Source organism: Watersipora subatra, chromosome 5, assembly GCF_963576615.1.
Source record: "Watersipora subatra chromosome 5, tzWatSuba1.1, whole genome shotgun sequence".
NCBI lineage: Eukaryota > Metazoa > Bryozoa > Gymnolaemata > Cheilostomatida > Watersiporidae > Watersipora > Watersipora subatra.
Genome location: NC_088712.1, coordinates 50,969,448 through 50,990,517, shown reverse-complemented (window position 1 = coordinate 50,990,517; position 21,070 = coordinate 50,969,448). Strand labels below are relative to the sequence as shown.

The window sequence follows — 21,070 nt, the reverse complement described above, 5'->3', positions numbered from 1 at the left end:
TTAATACTAAAAAAATTAGGAATAATGCTATTGATAAACTGTTATGGTGTCATCCTACCATCTTGCAAGGACCTATTATAGAGACTCTACTCTTTCTTATATATTGGATAACGGGCCTGGTAAAAGGATAAGCTTATCTTAAATAAAATGACAAGTTTAAACATTAACAGTCACTTTCTTCAGTTGACTACTAGATTCAAGCTTCAGCGTACATCAGCGACAAATGAAACTGGGTGAGTGTGAAACTGAAATACAGGTAACTATAGCAATAGCAACGAATTTACGCCACTCTAGTGATTTCCTATCTATTTGTATTATTCAAGAAGCCACCCACTGTGACCGCTGGTTGATTACTTTTGTGGAGGCTATACAAGTTTTTTTTTATCTATTTATGTTCTTCAATAAAGTTGGTATTAATAAAATTGATTAAATCTTGTTTTGAGCTCCACATACAAAAGCCGGAAGTGCCTATCATTCACTGTGGTGTTTTCTCTGTAAATAAAAGAATTTGATATGTTGAAGGAAATATCTTTATAATCATAAATTTTCTATCATAATGTTGTCGAAACCATTGAAATTTGACAACCAATATATCGATTACATACAGAATTAAAGTGGTTACATTACATAAGAGTTATGTAAAAACTAAATGTAAAAGTGAAATTTGTATTGAATAACTCAATATAATAACAACCAGTAAAAATGTTTTTGTTGTAACATTGCCTTTGAACAAACAAGTCGTGATGTAGCCATGGCAACACATAATACAATTTATGCATAGGTAGAAGACATCATAGATATTTGGAGCTAGTCAAACACGAATATGCATGTATTTATAATTATTTTGTTATTCTATGTTTGATATTTTCAAAACAAGCTTACTAATCTTCATGAATAGCTGTTTACCACTTGCTAATGTCAAGATTTTATATATGTTCACCACTTTCATTTGTTTTGCACTAATGAATCGGTTATGTGATTGAAATTTAAAATGGTTCATCAGAGTAAAAATAATGCAGAGAGGTGTGAAGCAATGTAAAATATTGTTCGTACCTTGTAAAACAATATGTCAAATATATCTATGTACATGCATACTTATAAGCAGAATTGCATTGTGGCAAGTAAAATTAGATAACATGAATTTGAAATTACCATTTGTATATCCTTTGTATTATTTTGTATTGAGAAACCTCTTTTGCTCATTTACATTCTGTGTTTAAATAGTTTTCAGTTGATTTGTCTTAGGTTGAGATATGACTGTACTTTATAATTCAGCACACCCTTAGGTTGACATTGCTATGTGACTTTTTTTGCATTTTGTTGTAGAACATGCTGATTTTTTACTCTCTCAATATGAAATATATTTTGCCAATCAAAATAAACAACACATCTTTCAAAATTCAAATTTAGCAATCGGCTTGCTGAATAATTTAGAATAAAAATTATGCTAATAGGCTATTTGCTAAAGTCCCTTGAACAATAAATGAGAGACATAGTATGCTCGACCTCGCTCAGTTTGCTGTCAGTCATTATTAGTTTTTATGAGAACAAAACCGGAAATAAATAAGCAATAAAGTTTTACCAATGAAGAAATTTAATTTTAGTGAAACAGATAAAATGCATACTAAAAATTTGCTTTAAATATGTGTTTAGCAAGTTAATTTTATTAAATTTAATTTTATTGTTTTTTATGCGTTTTGGCTCAAAAATACATACTTCCTACTGGTACCATCTGTACATATTACATAGCTAATAGTTAAAATGATAGCAAACAGTAATTCATCGTGGCGTAGATACTGCTTCAGTGGGTCCACCAAATACTTTTTCAGTGAAAACCGAAACATTTATTTCCAACTTTTTTCACTTGATTTTAGATTTAAAGGCAAAATAGATTATTGAGTTATTAATACGTTTTGTAGGCTTGTAATTGACAAATTACGTCAAGTTTATAGACAATATTCTTATTTTGTACTAAAAATACTAATAAATAGCAGAACTAATGAGTTAAATGGCTGAAGAGTAAAACTTTATAGCTCAACTCCCAGATTTGATTCACTGTTGTTTGTGTTCTGATAAATGCCACTTGAATTATAAGAGCTGCATCAAAAGATTTCAGTAGCTGAATACAAAGTTCATAAGGTAATTTTATTATTGAGAGTAACTTTGTAATAATAATTAATAATGATAAAGTTTGTTTTATTAATTTTAATTTTTTTTTGCTGGTGGGGTGCCAATGTTTTAATAAAGCCTTTTTTCCAATACTTTTAAACAGTTGATGTTCTTTGCATTCTTGCTACCTGTATTTTCATACATGAGCAAAGTCTAGCACTTGTTACACAAAAAAGTAGCGTAGATGGCTGGCGCCACAATTCTTGTGATAGAAGGTTTTGATAGAGCAATGGGGTAGGCCCTATCTTTTACAAAATGAAGTTTGATCATTTTGATTATACTTCGTTTGATCATCAATAAATACATTAACTAAAATTAACCAGTAGTCGTGTGAGCTTTCTGAACATGTGAATATTTCTACTGATCATTAAAAAAGTGCACATTTGAAAAAGGGCTGGTATTGTATGATTTGAACAAGTTATCTAAGATTATACTATTCAGTTGCTTATCAGAAAAGTATCATAGAGTCTAGCAATTGTAACATGGAATAGACCTGGAGCTACCATAGACCTATTAACTATACTAATATATAGTTAAAGGTTGACTTGCAATAAAATTCACATTACAGTTATTTGGTATCAAAAGATTCATCATGTCTTACTCTGTTGTGGTGTAGGTGCCAAATATGTGGAAATGTGATTACAAGCTCTTAAAAGCTCAAAAACAAACAGAAAGTCGCAGCCACACGAGACCGCCGTAGTTTGGATTCGTTTTCCAAAACGGCTAAAATGTGACGTAGTTGTGAGAGATGGTTTCTGTTTACACTTTCATGCATCCTTATTTGTCAAAATATTTTCACAAATATACTTCATGCTTGCAATAAAAACCATGTATATTGTTCTTACGCGTCTATTTCATCGGCATCGTAATGTTGCAATTTTGAGCCTTGATATCTCAAAACCTACCATAGAAATATCTTTAATTTTTTAATCTTAGCTTGAACGATTGCATATCATCCTCTGATAAACATGATGAGCCTTTTGGTCTCCTGTGATGGTTGAAAAATGCTGTAGAAATTGTTCGCGTCATATGGCGGGAACTGTAGGTCACATGATCAGATAAGGATAGTTTCAGTTCAAGTTTGATCTATCGCAAATAGCGGACACGCTTTCTCGTATTAAACTTGTTAATTTCAATTCATCATGATGTCTAACGCGCAACATCGTGTTTGTGCAGCTGCAAAGCTGAGAAGCGCCTTTTTTCTTGGCCAAGAGCAGAGAAAAGACCAGACTTTCACCGGGCGTGGAAAGACTAGGTGAAGCTGGATGTGACAAACTATATTTATTTGCCTGCTTACTCTTACCTTTGTTTTCGCCAATTTAAAAACGATATGTTTTCTAACCTGTTTGCATAATCCACGCGTCGCCAAAGCATGTGAGTAATTTATTTTATAAACTACTTGTATTAGTAAAAAGTACCTTGGGTTATTTTCTAGTGATCTCCTAATACTACTGTATTAATTTATATTTAATATTACAACATAAATGTCATTTAATTGTAATATTATCAGTATTTTATCTTTTTAATTACCTGAATTATTCTTATTATAATAACATAACTAATTAATACTGCATATCTATCTGTAAAACGTTATATATTAATCTATAATTGATAAAATAATGTTATAAGTTTCACGATTAATTTTGCCAAATTTCTTAACCCCACTCATTTATAGATATGTTATATAAAATAGTTATTGTCATTTTCTGGTATCATCGTTAATAGCATGTTAATATTATTAGATAATTATTATTAGTATTATACGATGAAGAGTTTGTGCCAACCACTGAAGACTAGGAAGTGTTTGAGTGCTATGTTGGCCAGCGTCAAATGCTCTCGAATTACATGTAAGATAGAGCTGAACTTAACCAAACTTGACAAAATATAAAGAATATCCATAGAGTTATTACTCACGTACTTAAGTTTACAATATCATAGATTCTGATAAGGTTTTGTAAAATCTGTGTCATGATTGCAAGGCTGTATATTTATTCTTTTTCTGATAAAGCAAATATGATATTATAACAGGAAATGATGTTGTGCAAATCTTTTTGCAAGTCAACTAATGTGTTGTAATTTCAGCCCAATTCTTCATTCAAAGAGGAGAAATTAATAGTAAGTGTGACAGCACTCCAGCAACTATTTCACTGTCACGCCTGCGCCTCCCCTGCTCATTCACGGTGGTGCGAGAAGGCGGATGGGTAGAGTTCAAGGTTACATTTGCCTCCTGTCACCAATCGTACACTTGGGAAAAACTGCCAGGGTGAACAGAGCTCACGTCATCAACCCCCTGCTGGCAGCTGCATCACTCTTTTCTTGCGGATGCCTTACGCAGAACCTCCGTTTTCTGTCGCTCCTGAACATTGCAATACCAAGCCACAGCATTTGCCTCTACCAAAAAAAAGAATGCTTACATGGTGTGAGTGTTAATATTTACCCATATACTTGGAAAATGTGAGTAAAAGCTTAGCACACTACATGAATAGCAACATTTAGAAACTATTTTTTCTTAAAATGTAAATATGTCATCCTTTAAACAAAGTATATTATAATTTAAAATTCTGATTCTTTATCATAATATAGCACAAAAAAGGGGAAGAGGATTTTACATTTTTAGACTAATGATATTGATACAAATTAATCTTGTATAATGAAGTTTTACTATATTTTACAGTGTATTGCTGAGCAGTACACCCTGCATAACAAGGGATTGATGGCAGCAATCAATTGGGAGCTTGATTTGGTAGGTGACGGTAGATGCGATAGTCCGGGGCATTGCGCACTATACGGAGACTACACTATGATGGATCAGAGCTGCGGTTTAATAGTCAGCAGCCATCTTGTCAAGGTAAAACTTTGACAGTTTTTACTTCACAGCTTGACCAAAACCCAAATTTTTTAGTACTTATCAATACATAAACATGAAGTTGCTGATCTAGCTAAAAATTAATTAAAATAATGCGAAAGTGATTGTTTGTCGTAACTTTCTTTACTTTGCAGTCAACAGAGACTATCAGCTCCAACGGCATGGAGCTGGAAGGCTTCAAGCAATGCCAGTCCGATCTAATTTCCCACGGCCTGAGGGTGAGGTCCATCACAACGGATGTTGTTACAAAGGTTGTGTGCATACCGCAAGCTTGTGTTTTGGCTTATGCCACAAACTTGCCGGGGTGAGCGGCGACCTCTACCTGCCTGCTTGGTGTCTAAGATTTGGGCTCTTTTCTCACCAACGGATGAGGAAAAAGAGTTTGCAGACTATGTGTTCAAGGGCTTCTGCTATGGCGATAAAGAGACTCAATGACTTTGATTGAGAATTCTAGACCAACTCTATATCATAGGTGGTACTCATTTTTATTGCATTGTCATTTTATTATTTTACTTTTATTCAGCTAAGCCACATGGTGACTACACACCATGTGACTAAAAAACCAATTTTTGTTAGTAAATTGCTGTTACATTGCTTCCATATTTCAAATCAAATGATTAATGTGCATAAATCTGTCATCACTGATTTTATAAAATAAAAACAAATACATAGAGGAACGCATATTGGTTTCACTGCTTACCATTGGTTACTAGGCCCCAGCACTTCGTCAAAGTTTGCATTCATGGCTGGGGTTCCCTACCTGGGCGCCCACTCTGAGAACCTCGTCGCCGGGGAATGAGTACCACCTACTATCATTCTGGCTTTGAACCCTCAGAGCGGTCTTTAGAGTTGAGTTGGAATTCTCAATCAAAGCCGTTGAGTCTCTTCATTGAAACTCTTTAAAGCAACACAGTGCCAAAAGATATCAAAACATGCAAATTACCTAAACTTCTTTGTCATGAGATATTAATACAATTACCGGCGCAAAACTCATGAATTATGTAGCCTATATAATTTTATACCTGAATTTATGTATGTTTGAAAAGAGGAGGGCGTAATCAGTATATCCTGGTTTATTGAGATACGGTAAAGGCAGTGGATGAAGATCATGATTATACATCAGTATCTCAGTTTTAAACATGTGTCAAATATACTGCTTATTTGCTGCTACAACATACATGTTTACTCATATTCACTTAAAGAACACATTTTGTTGTAATGAAACTATTCCTGTGCATCAGTTTCTGAGATTATAAGTCCCAGTAAAGAAAGCATGAATTTTGTTATTTTTATTATTGCAGCGTAAATATTCTGCTACTTTGCAAAACCATATAGATGTTGGCAGTTATATTTCTGTATTATTTTTAAGAATAAATGCCATTTTATTACGCGAAGCATTCCATGGCCTCAGCTTCTAAGATGTACAAAAACAAGCAGAGAAAGCGTGATATGCCTTTTGTTTTGCATTGCACATGCTTGGCCTGTGGTTCCACAAATTATTGTATTTCAAAAATTATTCACCACAAAGCACATTTTTCTAGCTAAAACATTCCAAAGCGTCAGTGTATAAGCTTTACAAAAACAGGCAAGCGAAGCATGATATGCCCTTATTTTGCATAGCGGCATGAGTAGTGGAGGATTTAACAAAACCTTATAGATGTTGGAAGATAGTATTTATATTGTTATGCAAAAATACCATCTAGTCTTTTAAAACATTCAAAAGCATAGACTTTAAAGCTTTACAAAGAACAGGCAAGTGAAATACGATTTGCCCAATATTGTGCCTTGCATCATGAAAGGTATCTGATATTACTATAGATGTTTTGCATAGCCGTAATGGAGGGTGTGTGATTTTGCGAGGCGCTACCCTGCCCTGAGCAAGCAAAATGCCCTATCTCGATCTTTGCAAATTGTTCGGTACAAGCCCAAACGTGTTTTAGTTGAGCCTGGCATCAATATTAGCAGTATATCAATTGTTTTCTCTGACTTATTATGGTGAGATATCCAACAATCTTTACCAAAGATTTTGTTGTGAAAGTTCAGAATCAAAGGAGTTATTTTGCTTAGGGTGTTTTGAACGGCTAAATTGACACTTTACTATGTTGGCACTAGGCAATCAAAACGTCCTATTACCCCAGATAGGGCGTTGTGATTGGCTAATTGGACTGGTTTCTCGATGTTTGTTTGCCATAAGGCAATTTGTTATGTCTGGATTATTAAGGGTTTACATGTTTCAACCCTGATATTAATCCAGTCAGCAAAAGAAAAAATGTTGGAATGCTTATTACTCATCCAGTCAACACAAGGATTAAAACTTTATAATACCCATCCTTCAGCTCAAAAGTAAAGATGTGGTCAAAAATCTAAGTCTCATTCAAACCTGATGTTATGCAATGAAAGGAGTAACTAAAAGAGTGGTTTTAACATGATCAGACTCTTTTATTGAAAATAATTTAAAAGAAACAATTGAGTGCAATAATGTCAGTATTTTAAGAAAGCAAAATCTTTCCATGGACATTTAGTTAAAACAATTTTCTCATCAAATCTCTGAGTCAGATTTTAGAATCTAGACTTATGTCACTTATAGATCCTCTGGTCATAATAATTATATTTTGGTAAAAATATAGCAATAGAATTGAGCACTTAGAAGTGTATTAGCTTGTAAAAACTGCCTTAGAAATAACCAAGTATATCTTCTACAATTTTGCTTCCCATTGTTTAAGTACTATGCGATCACATAATGCTGCTCATGCCCAAATTTGTGTATTTTCAGGCCAATCAAAACGCCCTATCTGCAGATAGGGAATTTTGATTGCCACTTCATGTATGGTAAATGTGGATAGGGCGTTTTGCACAATGTAAAATGTGCTATTTCTGGTGGTCTCGGAAGTATGAAATTTCGGGACATGTTAGATCTCAACCTAATTTACACATGAGCACAAAAGTGAATTTTCAAAAAAGTGTCAAATAGGGCGTCTTGCTTGCTTAGGGCAGTATAGATGTTGGCGGTATAAATTTCAAATCCTAATCTAGACAATACCATTTTTAAATGCTTATGTTAATATTTCTATTGTTGTTGGCAGCTTAGCCTGTTTATCCAATATTATTTAAAATGTGGAAACAATTTTCTGTTCAATCAAAGCTATTAAAACTTGCATTTTTTTGTTGTTGCTAGCTTGATTTGTTAGCTGAAAGATAAGCATAACTAGATGGTTAAATATCTAAATAAAATATCAATTGATATTTTGTTTTCCTACTAAATAAAACATTAATGATTCTTGAAAAGTACTTACATGTAAAATATGAGAACCATATATATTCCAAATGATTCTAATTGATCATGAAATGACAAAAGGTATAAAATAATCAAAGTGGAACTTTATGTAATTTCCAAAAGTTCACCAATAAACTGTAATTTGTCTAATCTAATTTGGTTATTCATATATAAGCAAAGGGAAACTGGCAGATTCTGAAAACTGTTCACATACCTGACGGTGATTTAATTTACTGGTAGTCTATGTTATGAAGGTGTACACTTTGCTCACAGTATTTACATGTCAAGAACTTGATTCTGCTTTTTAATGCCTACTCCCCAGTTATTTTCAGACCTTAGGCTACACAGAGAGTGTCAGAAGAAAATTTCTACTCATGGAAGTTACGTAAAGTTCATCAAGATGAAATTCTAATACAATCACGGTGCAACTTTCAAAGATAGACTCTTGCAATTGATCAATATGTATCTTTCAAAAAGGAAGAAAATCGATGAATGTGTCCTGCTTAATAAGTTTTGGTAAAAGCAGTTAGTGAACCCCATATTTACAAGTCAGTACCTCAGTTTCGAACATGTGTCAATGACAATCAATATGTATTGCTACAACATGCAGGTTTACTCAAATTCATGCAAAGAACACCATTTGATCTGCTTAATACAATCCAAACCATCAGCTTTTGAGATTTAAATAAGCTAGCAAACAAAGCGTGATATTTCCTCATTTTTGTGTTGTAGCTTGATTTGTGAATTCACAAAACCTTTTTGGATACTGTCAGCTTGTATTTCAAATTTTGTTCTAAAAAGAGCATGCTTTTTTCCACTTTTAACATTCCAGAGCAGCAACTTATGCACATTACAAAACAAGCGAACAAAGATCAACTTCCTTATGTTTAGCATTGCAGCAATAAAAGTGTATGCTTTGACAAAACCCTATATAGGTTGGCAGATTGTATTTCCGATCTCAGTCTAAAAAATAACTCCCTTTTTGTACTCTAAATATTCCAGGGCATCAAATTGTAAGGCTTACAAAAAGCTAACAAATGAAACATGATATGCCCCTGCTTTTCATCGCAGCAAGAATAGTGTCTGATTGTGTCTGTCAAAACCTGATCAAGCTTGAATCACTTTTTATCTTTAATCTTGTTCTCAGACTAAATGCCATTCTTCTCTATTTTAATCATTGCGTGGCATCAGCTGATAATTGAAAGAAACTAACAAATTAAACATGAAATATCTTTATTTGGCTGACGTACTCCAACAGTTTGGTTATTGTTTTGACACGTGATGTTATCACATGAAATTAAAGGCCAACAAAATGCTTGATAAAAAACGTCTCGTAGTACTAATTCATGATAAATACCTTGGGCTCTACCGGAAAGCCTGTATCAAATATAAATGCTTTCTACTTTACAGTATCGTCTCAGCCTGGTCTAATCATCTAGTCATATTCTGATCACGTGACCCATACTTTCTGCCAAATCTCGCGAACAGTTTCTGCAGCATTTTTCGACTATTGCTGGTAACCAACAAGCTTCTCATGTTCATCAGAAGATGATCTGCACTTCTTCGAGTTAAGGTTAAAAAATTAAATTTTTATGGTAGGTTTTGAGATACCAGTGCTCAAATGACAGCTTTACAATTATGATGGAATAAACACATGAGGACAATAGACATGGCTTTATTAAATGCGCAAAGTATATTGGTAAGAATACTTTGAAGAATGAGGTTGCATGGAACTGTAAACAGAAACCATTTTGTTCAGCTACGTCCCATTTGAGCTGTTTAAGAAATGAAATCCAATCTACGGCGTTTTTGTGATGGCTGCAACTAACTGTTTGTCTTTGAGGTGTTAGGAGCTTGTAATCATTTTTCAACATATTTTGCACCTTCAAAACAGCAGAGTACGACATGGTGAATCTGTTGATATCAAAGAACTGTAATGTGAATTTTGTTGCAAGTCAACCTTTAAAAAGAGACAATTTTTTATTTAAAACATCAAATTTGTCTGCCTATCCGGTAAGTCTAGTACTACATTGATATAATAACCTTTATGATACTAAACTCAATCGCATAGGGTATCTAGGGTCAGATATATCTAAATGCTAACAACATTCTGGAAGTGTATGTATGGCTATACAATATTTATTTGCTACAGAAGGGTCATGTGTTAACCTTAGATTCAGTAAATACATTAGTCATATTGTTATAACTGAAAGACTTCCTCCATGAGAGTGCTTTAGCTTTTTCTGTTTACAGGTATATTGCTTGGTTATGTTTACTGAAGGTATACCATCATGTAGTATCTTCCATTTAATTTACATCCCATTAATGAGCGATTGTTACTTATTTCACGAAAGTTCACTAATGTATTTGCACTGAACATGTGAAAACATTCATGAAATCTGCTGCAAAATGTTTTTATCATCAAAACTTGTCACTGATCACTAGTAGCCAATTATTGTCTTTCTCAACTCATTTTCCAACATTGCGACAGCACAGAGAATGTCAAAAGAGAATCTCTAGCCATGCAAGTTACTTACTTATCATCAGCTTTAGACTTCATTAAAAGTAGATATGGATATATGTAGTATATTTCAATGTGAGAAAGTTTCCTGATTTGATAAAAAATATATATACATGTATGTGCAGTTTTTAAAAAAAATTGAAGTAATAAAATTTAAAAAAGAAAAGTTCTAGGTATCACACTTAGAGTAGATATTTTTATGTAAATATATATTCACCAAAAACTCTAATTCAAACTTAACTTTCCTGATTCAGCTGGCTCAGATTAAAATTTTTCTTATGTTAGCAATAGCTGGTTTGATCGAAGACTACATAGTCAACTAGAAAATCCTTTTGTTCTCCATAATATCAAAGACTACGATTCAATTGACTGATAATATTGGTGTTCAGCCTATAAGCATTACTACCTCATGTTAAATTGTACACTAATAAATTTCTTTTTTAAATCTTTCACAGCAGTCTCGCATATAGAAGGTTGTCGTATCTACAAGGTTTTTTATGTTTTAGGCATTAGGAATATATCTTTGGGTACTGATGGGCTTTTCAGTGTCCAATCACTTACAATCTGCAAGTTAAACAATTTTTGGTCAGTAATGGGGCACATGATAGGAATTGATAAATTAGTTATTTAGAGTCTGTGCGCAACAGGTAAAGCATGCATAAGGATGCCTCGGCAAAAGAACAGACAATATATTTTGATAAATGTATGTAAATTTAGAGGTTAAAATATATATAGTATGCATCATGTGATGCTCCTCACTACAATAAATTATATTATTTCACCTCATAAAACTTTGACGGACATTAAATGTATATCAAATAATATTGCATTGAACTACATGTCTTTGCAAACATGAGATAGCATTATAGGATGTCACATGATATCCCTTTCTGCTACCTGGTATAAACTATTGTGTTCATGCTAGTTCTCATCTTACTGATTGTATTGTGTCGCACTTTATGGGTTGTGTTTTGCTGTGTTATATTGTACTACCCTGAGTTGAGTGTATCTTGCCTATGTTTTGCCTCGGCAGACACTTTATTTTGTATCAGGTTAGAATTGGCTCTACAAAATTCTAGTTTATTAGATCTACTATCATTCACTTTTTTGTTTAGTTTTAGAATATCTTATTATACAATATTTTATCACATGTATGGTATTATATCATATTACATTAGCTAGTCCCATGCACTGTGAGAGATCATCATGATCAAACAGTAAACATATATTTATGCAATGAATTGTAAGGGCTCCCGAGTGGTGTCGTGGTTGCGAGCCGGCCTTCGAGTTTAATGCTTTGGCTCCATTTGCATGCGGGGCAGTTGTTTCCTAATGCTCATCGCGATGCTTTGAGCAGACAGACAGACATTGCTCATATGATATTATAAATTGCATTTTATTAAGTTATGTTATCCTATAATATCTTAACCTATTTATTAACATAGTGTCACAAAGAATTATCATTATTAAGAGCTCTCAACCATTTTTGAAGTAAGATAACTTCAATCAAGTATGGCTTGATTGTTATTAGCATATATTATGTGATAGTAAAATCTTTCCTTTAAGATTTCTTAGTTAATCTACATAAGTATTATATTGATCAAATTCATTTGAAGTTCAAAGCAAAATGCTTACCTGCTGAAATTGTTTTAAAATTTGTGAGTTATTAGACTATTGACTAAAAGGAATTGCTGCATATACATCATTTTTGAGAGATTGATCTATAAACACTAGAAAGCTACTGTTTATTGTCCTGAATAGAATTAGCCGGTTGTTGATCGATGAGCAATTACTTTGTAATGGGAAAGGTTACTTGTGAAGGACACACAAAAACTATTATGCATGGATTTAGCAACGCATGTTCTCCCTTGCACTTGCGAGGAGCTGCTTGTTGATCCACCAGTTATGAATACCTTCCTAGCCACTATTAAATGTTTAAAAGGACATATGAATGCTATAGAGCCAGTCTACCTGAGACTCTATTTTACCACAACATCATCACTTTATATTATCACTACTCCTTTTCTGAACATAAGACTGTGAGTCATTTTTAATTTTAAACAATTAATACGTTAAAACCAACATAAATTGTAAAACTCAATTGTTGATTTACTCTTCAGTTTTTGATTTACTAGGAATCAACCACATTTATTACAAAACGTAGGCATATATAGATATATACACATATATATATATATACATTTATATATAGTTATATATATCCATATATATATATATATATATATATATATATATATATATATATATATATATATATATATATGTATATATGTATATATATATATTTATATATATATATTTATATATATTAACTTTCCTAATTATATATTCCTAATTATATATTCCTAGTAGCCAGTTAAAAGCATTTCATCAACGATTTTGGGCGGAATGCACAGCTCTGATAATTCTGTGAATTTCGGCAAATAATTTTGTGTTATTTTTTCATTTTGTGATTTTGTTTAGAACCAACAAAAAGTTGGCATGTGTGGCAGTGCTTTTAGTGTTTAGCAGTGTTACATTAGGCATTTAGCTGTTACATAACTAACAGAAGGCTTATGTACATTTTGTCCGTAGAAAGAATACAGCAAACATAACATGCCACTTTATTAGGTGTTTTTTAAACTCATGGTGAGGGACTACAAATGTTATCATCACCAGGTAAATGTTGTTTTACATGTTAATTCTTTGATTTAACCAGTTAAAGAATTGAACAAAGTATTTTGGGTGAATTGAAGGCTAACATGCAAACAGTCTTTATAAGACTGTCTCTAGTGCTATAATACTGCAAACATTTTTGGCTTATTCAACACAACAAAGTGTGATAAAAATGCATCTACTGTTGTATGAACTTTATGAATGCAGATTGCTAGGCCTAACTTGGTCCCTAGCAAGCTACTAATTTTTCTTAAAACAGCAGAGGCTATTTGCTTTCTAGCGGTAGTATACAATACAGCAGGTGTGTGAAGATGTTGTAAATGAATTGCATTTCATGTTGGCTTTTCATAAACATTAAATATTTGTTATTGAATGCATAATTTGATAAAACAACAGTGTTAACTGTTAAAACTTAATACACACCTATTTGGGTCTGAATAATTATATTATACAGACTCGATGATACAGCTATGCAGTACATTAGCATCTTAAAGTTCTCAGCTATTTTTATCCCCAGTTATCTATTCAATTTCTACCAAGATCTCTCTGCACTGAGTAGACTGTATTATCTTGTGTTATATACTAAGGTCTGCTAACATGTTCCTAAAAATAATATTCCGTTAAACTTTCTGATATTCTTATGAAAAGTATATCGGATGTAAGTGGGAGGCGTTGGAAATGTCTGAGTAAATTTTCATCGATGTGTTTAAAATAGACCATACAAAAAAAATCTGTAAGTTCAATTGCAGACTTCAGTGTGAATAATGGCAGAAGGAAGAGAAACTCTCATCAAAAAGCTAAGAGAGCATTTAATCTGCCCTATTTGTACGGAAGAAGCTGAGCTAAGAATGTTGCCATGTCAGCACAGCATGTGTGTCTCTTGTATTGGTGAGTCAGCAAAGAGTGCATGTCTTGGTCTACATGTAGATTAATATTCATGCACTACTAGACTTCATCAGAACTATTTTATCCTAATTATATTAGAAGTCTTGTTGCTCATTCTCATGGTCTAGTAATAGTTACCATAGTTACATGGCTACTCAGAGGTGAGGTAGATTGATGTGAGCAACTGACTATGCAATGAGAGACAAACAAATAGACTACTTCTATTGTAGGTTGGTTTTTTTGGTATTCTTCATGAGGCTATAATAAAATTTGATTTCTGGCCAACACATTGCTGTATAGTTTTAAATAGCTATTCAATGATCTGTTTGCTAAAGATGGCTTGAACTAATAACATTTATCTACAGTGTATATGAACGATTAATAGGTTCTCTTTCACTGACTGCTAACCGTAGTCTTTATATTAACATGTGTTTTAACACCATAAGTTAAACAGTGCTTCCTTCCAGCAGGTACCAGAAGAGAAGGGTCATTGACAGAAATTTTACCAGGTTATAATAGTATATTATCAAACTTCCGGCTTAACTTACACCCTCTAAACTTTCATTTGGACATCAAAATTTGCCGGCTACCATATTTAATTGCTTTAACGAGATCATTGACCGAGAGAAATGTTTTTGCTGCTACTGCATGCATTTGCTGTATTGTCATAATTATTTGAAGCAGTCTGATACTAGATGATTCTAATGAAGTAAAACACATCATCTATAGTATTACATGTAAATAACCAGGTTAGTGTAAAACTATTTACAATGGTAACCAAAGAGTAAAACAAAAGAACATGACTGATGTTTATTCACCACTCACCAATTATGTATAGAACAGCTGTACATGTTCAGGTGCACTCATTGATTTCTCCTATGTTTACTGACAGCTAGTAACATAATTACTATACTACTGCTGGTTTAAGTACTTCTTTGAACTGCGTAGAGACTAAATGATAATCTACTTTCTATGTAAGTCAAAGATGGGTAATCTAGTAAGTCTATGTTAGTAGCTCTAGTACATGGTATTAATATAATCGGTATTATTATTACTCTGGCTATTTTGGTTAATACCTAAGTTGGTAAAGAGCTATTTGATCATCAATATCCAGCAATGATCTCACGAGTAATATGTCTGCTTTCGATGTTAATCCTGATTATTACTATAATATTGTAATCGAATAGCCTTTTGCTTTTTTGTGCGAATTTTCTATTTAGCTATTATTCTACTGGGTACTTATGTATCTTTATCCTAAAGAAATGTCTAAAGGACAAAGAGTGTTCTCCAGTTTCTCTGTTAAAATTTTCAGTATTTTAACTACCACTTTGGTATCATCTGTTTCATTTTCTTCTACAAATTTTCCACATATGTTGGCTTCTCAATTTATTATGTTTCTATGTAGATGTTGCAAAATATGCACCTTTAAAGAACAATAAAAAAAATTCATTACAAATGTCTTCTTTTTTATTAAGTAAATTCAATTTTTCACTTTTTCTAATGTAAAAATTTAGTTTTATAAATAATATTAACTCATCAGATACCAGTATTATTAGACGCTTTGTAACTTTAAACATACTAAATTCTATTAATGTCATATTTTGCCCTACAGAGCGAGTAGTGTCACCATCATCTCAAGATGGAAGAGATGCACACTGCCCGTACTGTTATTCAGTACTTTCAAGGTCTTTATCAGACTACCCCAAAGCTTTATTGGCAAATTCTCTTCGAGAGCAGTTGGACCAGCTAGAGGTTGCAATCAAAGAGGAAAAGCTTACAGAGGGTAAAGTATGCTTACTAAGTTAGGGTCCACAAGCCTGTTTCAATTAAATAATATCTATACCCTGATATGACTCTAATTGAATGTCTAGCTGTATGTAGTAGTTTATTATTAATTGGCCAATCAAACATACACATGTAATATTAAAGTAACTTTCCTAAATGGAACTGCTATAATTTGCTACTTGATTAGCCAATGAGCTTGCTTATACCAGCAGTATTTTTCATTGATATCCTGTGCGTGCTTATATTCCTTTTATATCTACACTATTTTTCTATTACTTCTAGCATATTACACACAAAACTATTTTGCATAAAATCTAGTTAAATCTGAATGTTTTGCTGAAGCAGCAATACAAAATTTAAATGTCTTCCGCTTAGTTTTTTTCAGTGAAAAAAACTGTCTCGCCGACTGAGTGGCCAATAATTGAGTACTTTTAGAAAAAAACAATGATTTTTATGTTAGACATACTTTGCTGATTGTATGTTTTATGAATAGTTACTAACATCTTTTGACTGTCAAAGGTGTCATGTACAACTGCCTGTGTAATTTATATTTATTGTTAGTTACCTCAAATAAATGTGTTGTTTACTGTAGTCTTGTTTCAGGACCAATTTGTAAGTTGGCTGGCTGTCAGAGACCTGTAGATTGGCAGTGCACAGCCTGTAAAGAGTTCATCTGTCAAAGGTTAGTTAATGAATATAAAAAGTAGTGTTTATTTATTGTGTGTCTCAAGATGAAATCGACTTCAGGTATACAAAAATATTGATGCGAATATGTCATTTTCCGCAATTATTTTATTTGAACATCACCTTTATTTGAACTCCACCTCTAATAGATTATTACTATAAGATAATGGTTAAAAGAAAACAATTAACAACCACGTAATTTTAACTTTAATTTTACTTTGACCTTCTTTGATGTTTATGAACCAATAATACAAAGTTATTAGGAAACAGTGTTCACAAAATGGTACCAATAATGATTTACTTACATCAATAAAATGAATTATTTTGTTGTTGCTGTAGAGGTTGTCATGGTTTTATTGACAGAGTACTTGTAAAAATTGATATTTGCAATCATCAGAGCTGCATCCCGATTTGAAGTTACCGAAGTCTAAGTTCAATCTAATATTTGCATTTTTATCTTTAATGCGGTTTATTATCTTACCTGAAGAATTTGAAATGTTTTGGTAAACCATGAGAATTATTTTAATAAACTCTTTACCTTCTAATAGCCACCATTGATATGCTTACCCAAGGTCTCTTCTCTAACTTTTTGGACTTCACAACTTTTATTTTAACTTAGAAAGCAACACTATGAAAATATTTATTAGCTGTTTCAATCTACTATGCTTTACTTGAACAGTTCTTTATTTAACTCAATGTAATGTTGCAACACATTCAAAAAGTGGGTAAGCAAAAAGGCATTAATGTAACTCTATTCTGAAAAAGTTTATAGTTTAGAAAAAGTCTATAGTTTAAAAACTCTATTCTGGAAATTTTTCTCAGGTATATGGCAATCAAATTATATTGCATTTTATTCAAAGTTTGAGAATATTAATATTTAATCAGATGCAGCAAGAAGAAGCAGTGTCCAATCTCTCATTCTCTCCACGAACTTGCTGATTTTCAAGACTTGAAGAAGAAATGTGAGGAGCGTTTTAAAAAATGGAAAGTAGAAAAAAAAACTGAAATCGACTCTTTGAAACAAAAGGTAAGTAAACATAAAATGGTTGGTTTACAGTTCACACAGTTATATGACTCAGGTAATTTTATACCAAAATCGGAGTGTATTTAGACGCGACTAATTTATGAGATGGTCTGTTGAACAGCTTACTTAAAACTTTTATTTGGCTTTTAATCTTGCTTATGTAAGACAGTCATTTATTGGTGATAACTTGGTGCTTTAAAAGCTGTGGCAAATATTTTGATGTCTTGACCTTTTTGAAGGCAAAGCTTGAGGCTATTTCAAACTCTCACAGGTGAATTAATTTATTTAAAATGTAATTTTTTGAACTTGATTATCACATTGATTAATATACTTTTTTACATTTACATGTTTTTTAAAGGTTGACTTGCAACAAAATTCACGTTATAGTTATTTGATATCAAAAGATTCACCATGTCTTAATCTGTTGTGTTGTAGGCGCAAAATATGTTTGAATGTAATTAAAAGCTCTAAATAGCTAAAAAATTAACAGTTAATCGCAGCCACACTAGACCGCCATAGTTTGGATTCCCTTTCCAAAACGGCTCAAAAGTGACGTAGTGGTGGGAGATGGTTTCCGCTAATACTTTCATGCAACCTTATTTGTCGAAATATTTTCACAAATATACTTCACGCATTCAACAAAACCATGTCTATTGTTCTTATGTGTCTGTTTTATCGTCATTGTATCGCTGTCACTTTTAGCAGTGATATCCTTTAACTTATCGTAAAAATTCATTTAATTGTTTAAATTTACCTTGAAAGAATACAATCATTGTATGATAATCAAGACGAGCCTGTTGGTCACCTGTGATAATCAAGAAGTGCTAAAAAAACTGTTTGCGGAGTATTGGGTCACATGATCAGATTGCGACTTGTCGATTAGATCAAGCCGCAACAAAACTGTAAAGTAGCAAGCATCTATATTTGATATGGGCTCTTCGGTAAAACCCGAAGTGTTTGTCATACACTAGTGCTTCTATAGGTTTTATATAGATTTTTTTATTGGCCTTTCAATTCATGTGAGAACATCAAGTGACAAGACAGTAACCAAACTGCCATGACTACGCCAGAGAGATAAACAGATTCCAATATACGTCGACTTTTTGTTTTTGAGCTTTTAATAGCTTGGAATCACATTTCTACATATTTGACACCTACAACACGACGGAGTAAGACATGGTGAATCCTTTGATACCAGAAAGCTGTAATTAGAATTTTTTTGCATGTCAACCTTCAATGCAGACTAAGATATCATTGAGAAATAAAGAAATGCTAGTGTCGATGCTTGTGCTAATGCTAGTCATTATAACTAATGCTCAAATAAGTATTCTTCTTTGCAGAGTGTTATACCACAATCAAGACCCCAAATTGATTTTCTGCATCATTATTAATGTTTTTTTCTGTTTTTTTACTTACATCACAAACTGCACGCAATTATTACAAAAAGATGCATTGAGCAATGACAATATGGTCACTAGGCCAACCACGCGCAAATGAATGGAGCAAGGATAACATCGCTGTGCTTGTGAAAAAAGCTGAACTATTAATTAAAAAATGAGTTTTTTTTGCCCATCAGAATTATACATCTTAATCAAAATTTACTTTACTTGATGTCTTTGTATTGGCGTCTGGTGTTTTTTACCTTATCTCTCTAGGTGGACGTCATTACAATACGTAGTTGTCTCATCATTACTGAGTGCAGCCTCATTGCTTGTGTTTGGGAAATTCTCGAGGTATCAGTTATATATAATAGGACTTCTTAATCTATAGCTCTGTATAGCTTATACTTAGTTCAAATTTTCACATGCGTTTTCCTTTACGATTGACTATGAAGTTCTGAAAAAAGAAGCATTTTCTGTTTTACTTCTGTTAATATTTTCTTTATAAATTCTGGTCTTGCTAGATACGGTACTTGTCAGATATCTAAAATCTGTAACTAAAGTTTCAGCTTTTCGACTATGAGGCTATCTTTAAAATCTTGTGGTTGATGCAAGTCTTTTACAGTTTGATACAGACCTCCTGTTTTTTTATGTTTATCTTTCTGCTGAATTTTGATGCCGGTCTGACAAATTATTCCAAGAGCAGTTGCTTTCCTCAGCTGAGTGAGAAAACAAAACAATGTCATCCACAAGTAACATCTCTCTCTCACCGGCTATGCTTTCTATGAACTGAGAGACGCGAAATAGATTGTCATTTCGTCTTCTCTGATTGTAGACTCCTTTTCTACTCTCTTTAAACACATCTTCAAACATAGCATCGATATATAGTGAGAAAAGAGTTGGTGCTAAAACACAACTTTGCTTGACACCATTTGATACGGAAAACATCTCCGAGTCATGATTTGACAAGCCAACTTACGCTCGGGTTCACCATTTGGGTCTTATAAGGTTTATCGTTTTATCAGTTTAGCCTAACAATTCTAGAACTATCAAAAAATGCTGCTGGAGATACATGTAATTAAAATCTTTAATAATTCACTTGAAGAATGTACCGAAAGCATTTTTTGCACTCGAATTTCGATTTTTACACATGTACACCTGCAAGTTGAACACCATACTCAGTACATTACGTTCCTCTAAAATTTAAACTGTTCTCACACTGTACATTTTGTGACATTAGGTCATTGATCCTGTTGAGTAGTACACTGACCGTAGTATTTCCAGCACTTGACAGAACACAGATGTATTGATAGTTCCTGCAGTACTTAGAATCTCCTTGCTAAAACAAAGTTGCGATTTAAGCATTTTTCGAATCCTCTGTCATTTTTTTTATCCCATATATCTCTAATCAGTTTGAATAGTTTATCTTGTGGCTGCTGACCACCATACTCTCAAACCTCAGTTCATTCCCACAGAGAGCAGCTGCTCATTTTATTTTGTTGTTGTGACGATTTTGATGGTTTCAGCATTATCAGTAAGTTAATCCAGACCTCACAAGATTAATCTTGTGAGAGGGAACCTAAAGCACTTTGCTTCGTTATTCTTGGCTATTTAAAAGCAAAAATAATTTCAGCAAAGCGATGTAGAATCTTATTCTTATAATGTTAGACTGCTTTTCTATCAACTTTTTTTCCTTTCTTTTGTGAGCCATATTATTATTATCTGAGATCGTCAGAAAAGTCTTTCATATCCTTTAGATAGGCACCAGAATGTAGGTCATTTGTTTTTCTCCTACCAAATTGACTTT

At 32.9% G+C, this 21,070-nt stretch overlaps 1 protein-coding gene across 1 annotated transcript; it reads left to right on the top strand.

Moving 5' to 3' along the window:
- Nucleotides 1-14,270: 14,270 nt before the first annotated feature.
- LOC137397447 (protein PML-like) lies at nt 14,271-20,224 on the top strand. The gene is made up of 5 exons (XM_068083736.1): nt 14,271-14,394; nt 16,004-16,174; nt 16,780-16,858; nt 17,746-17,887; nt 20,099-20,224. Exons 1-5 carry the CDS (start codon nt 14,271-14,273, stop codon nt 20,222-20,224), a joined length of 642 nt encoding a protein of 213 aa, XP_067939837.1.
- The last annotated feature ends 846 nt before the right edge of the window (nt 20,225-21,070 follow it).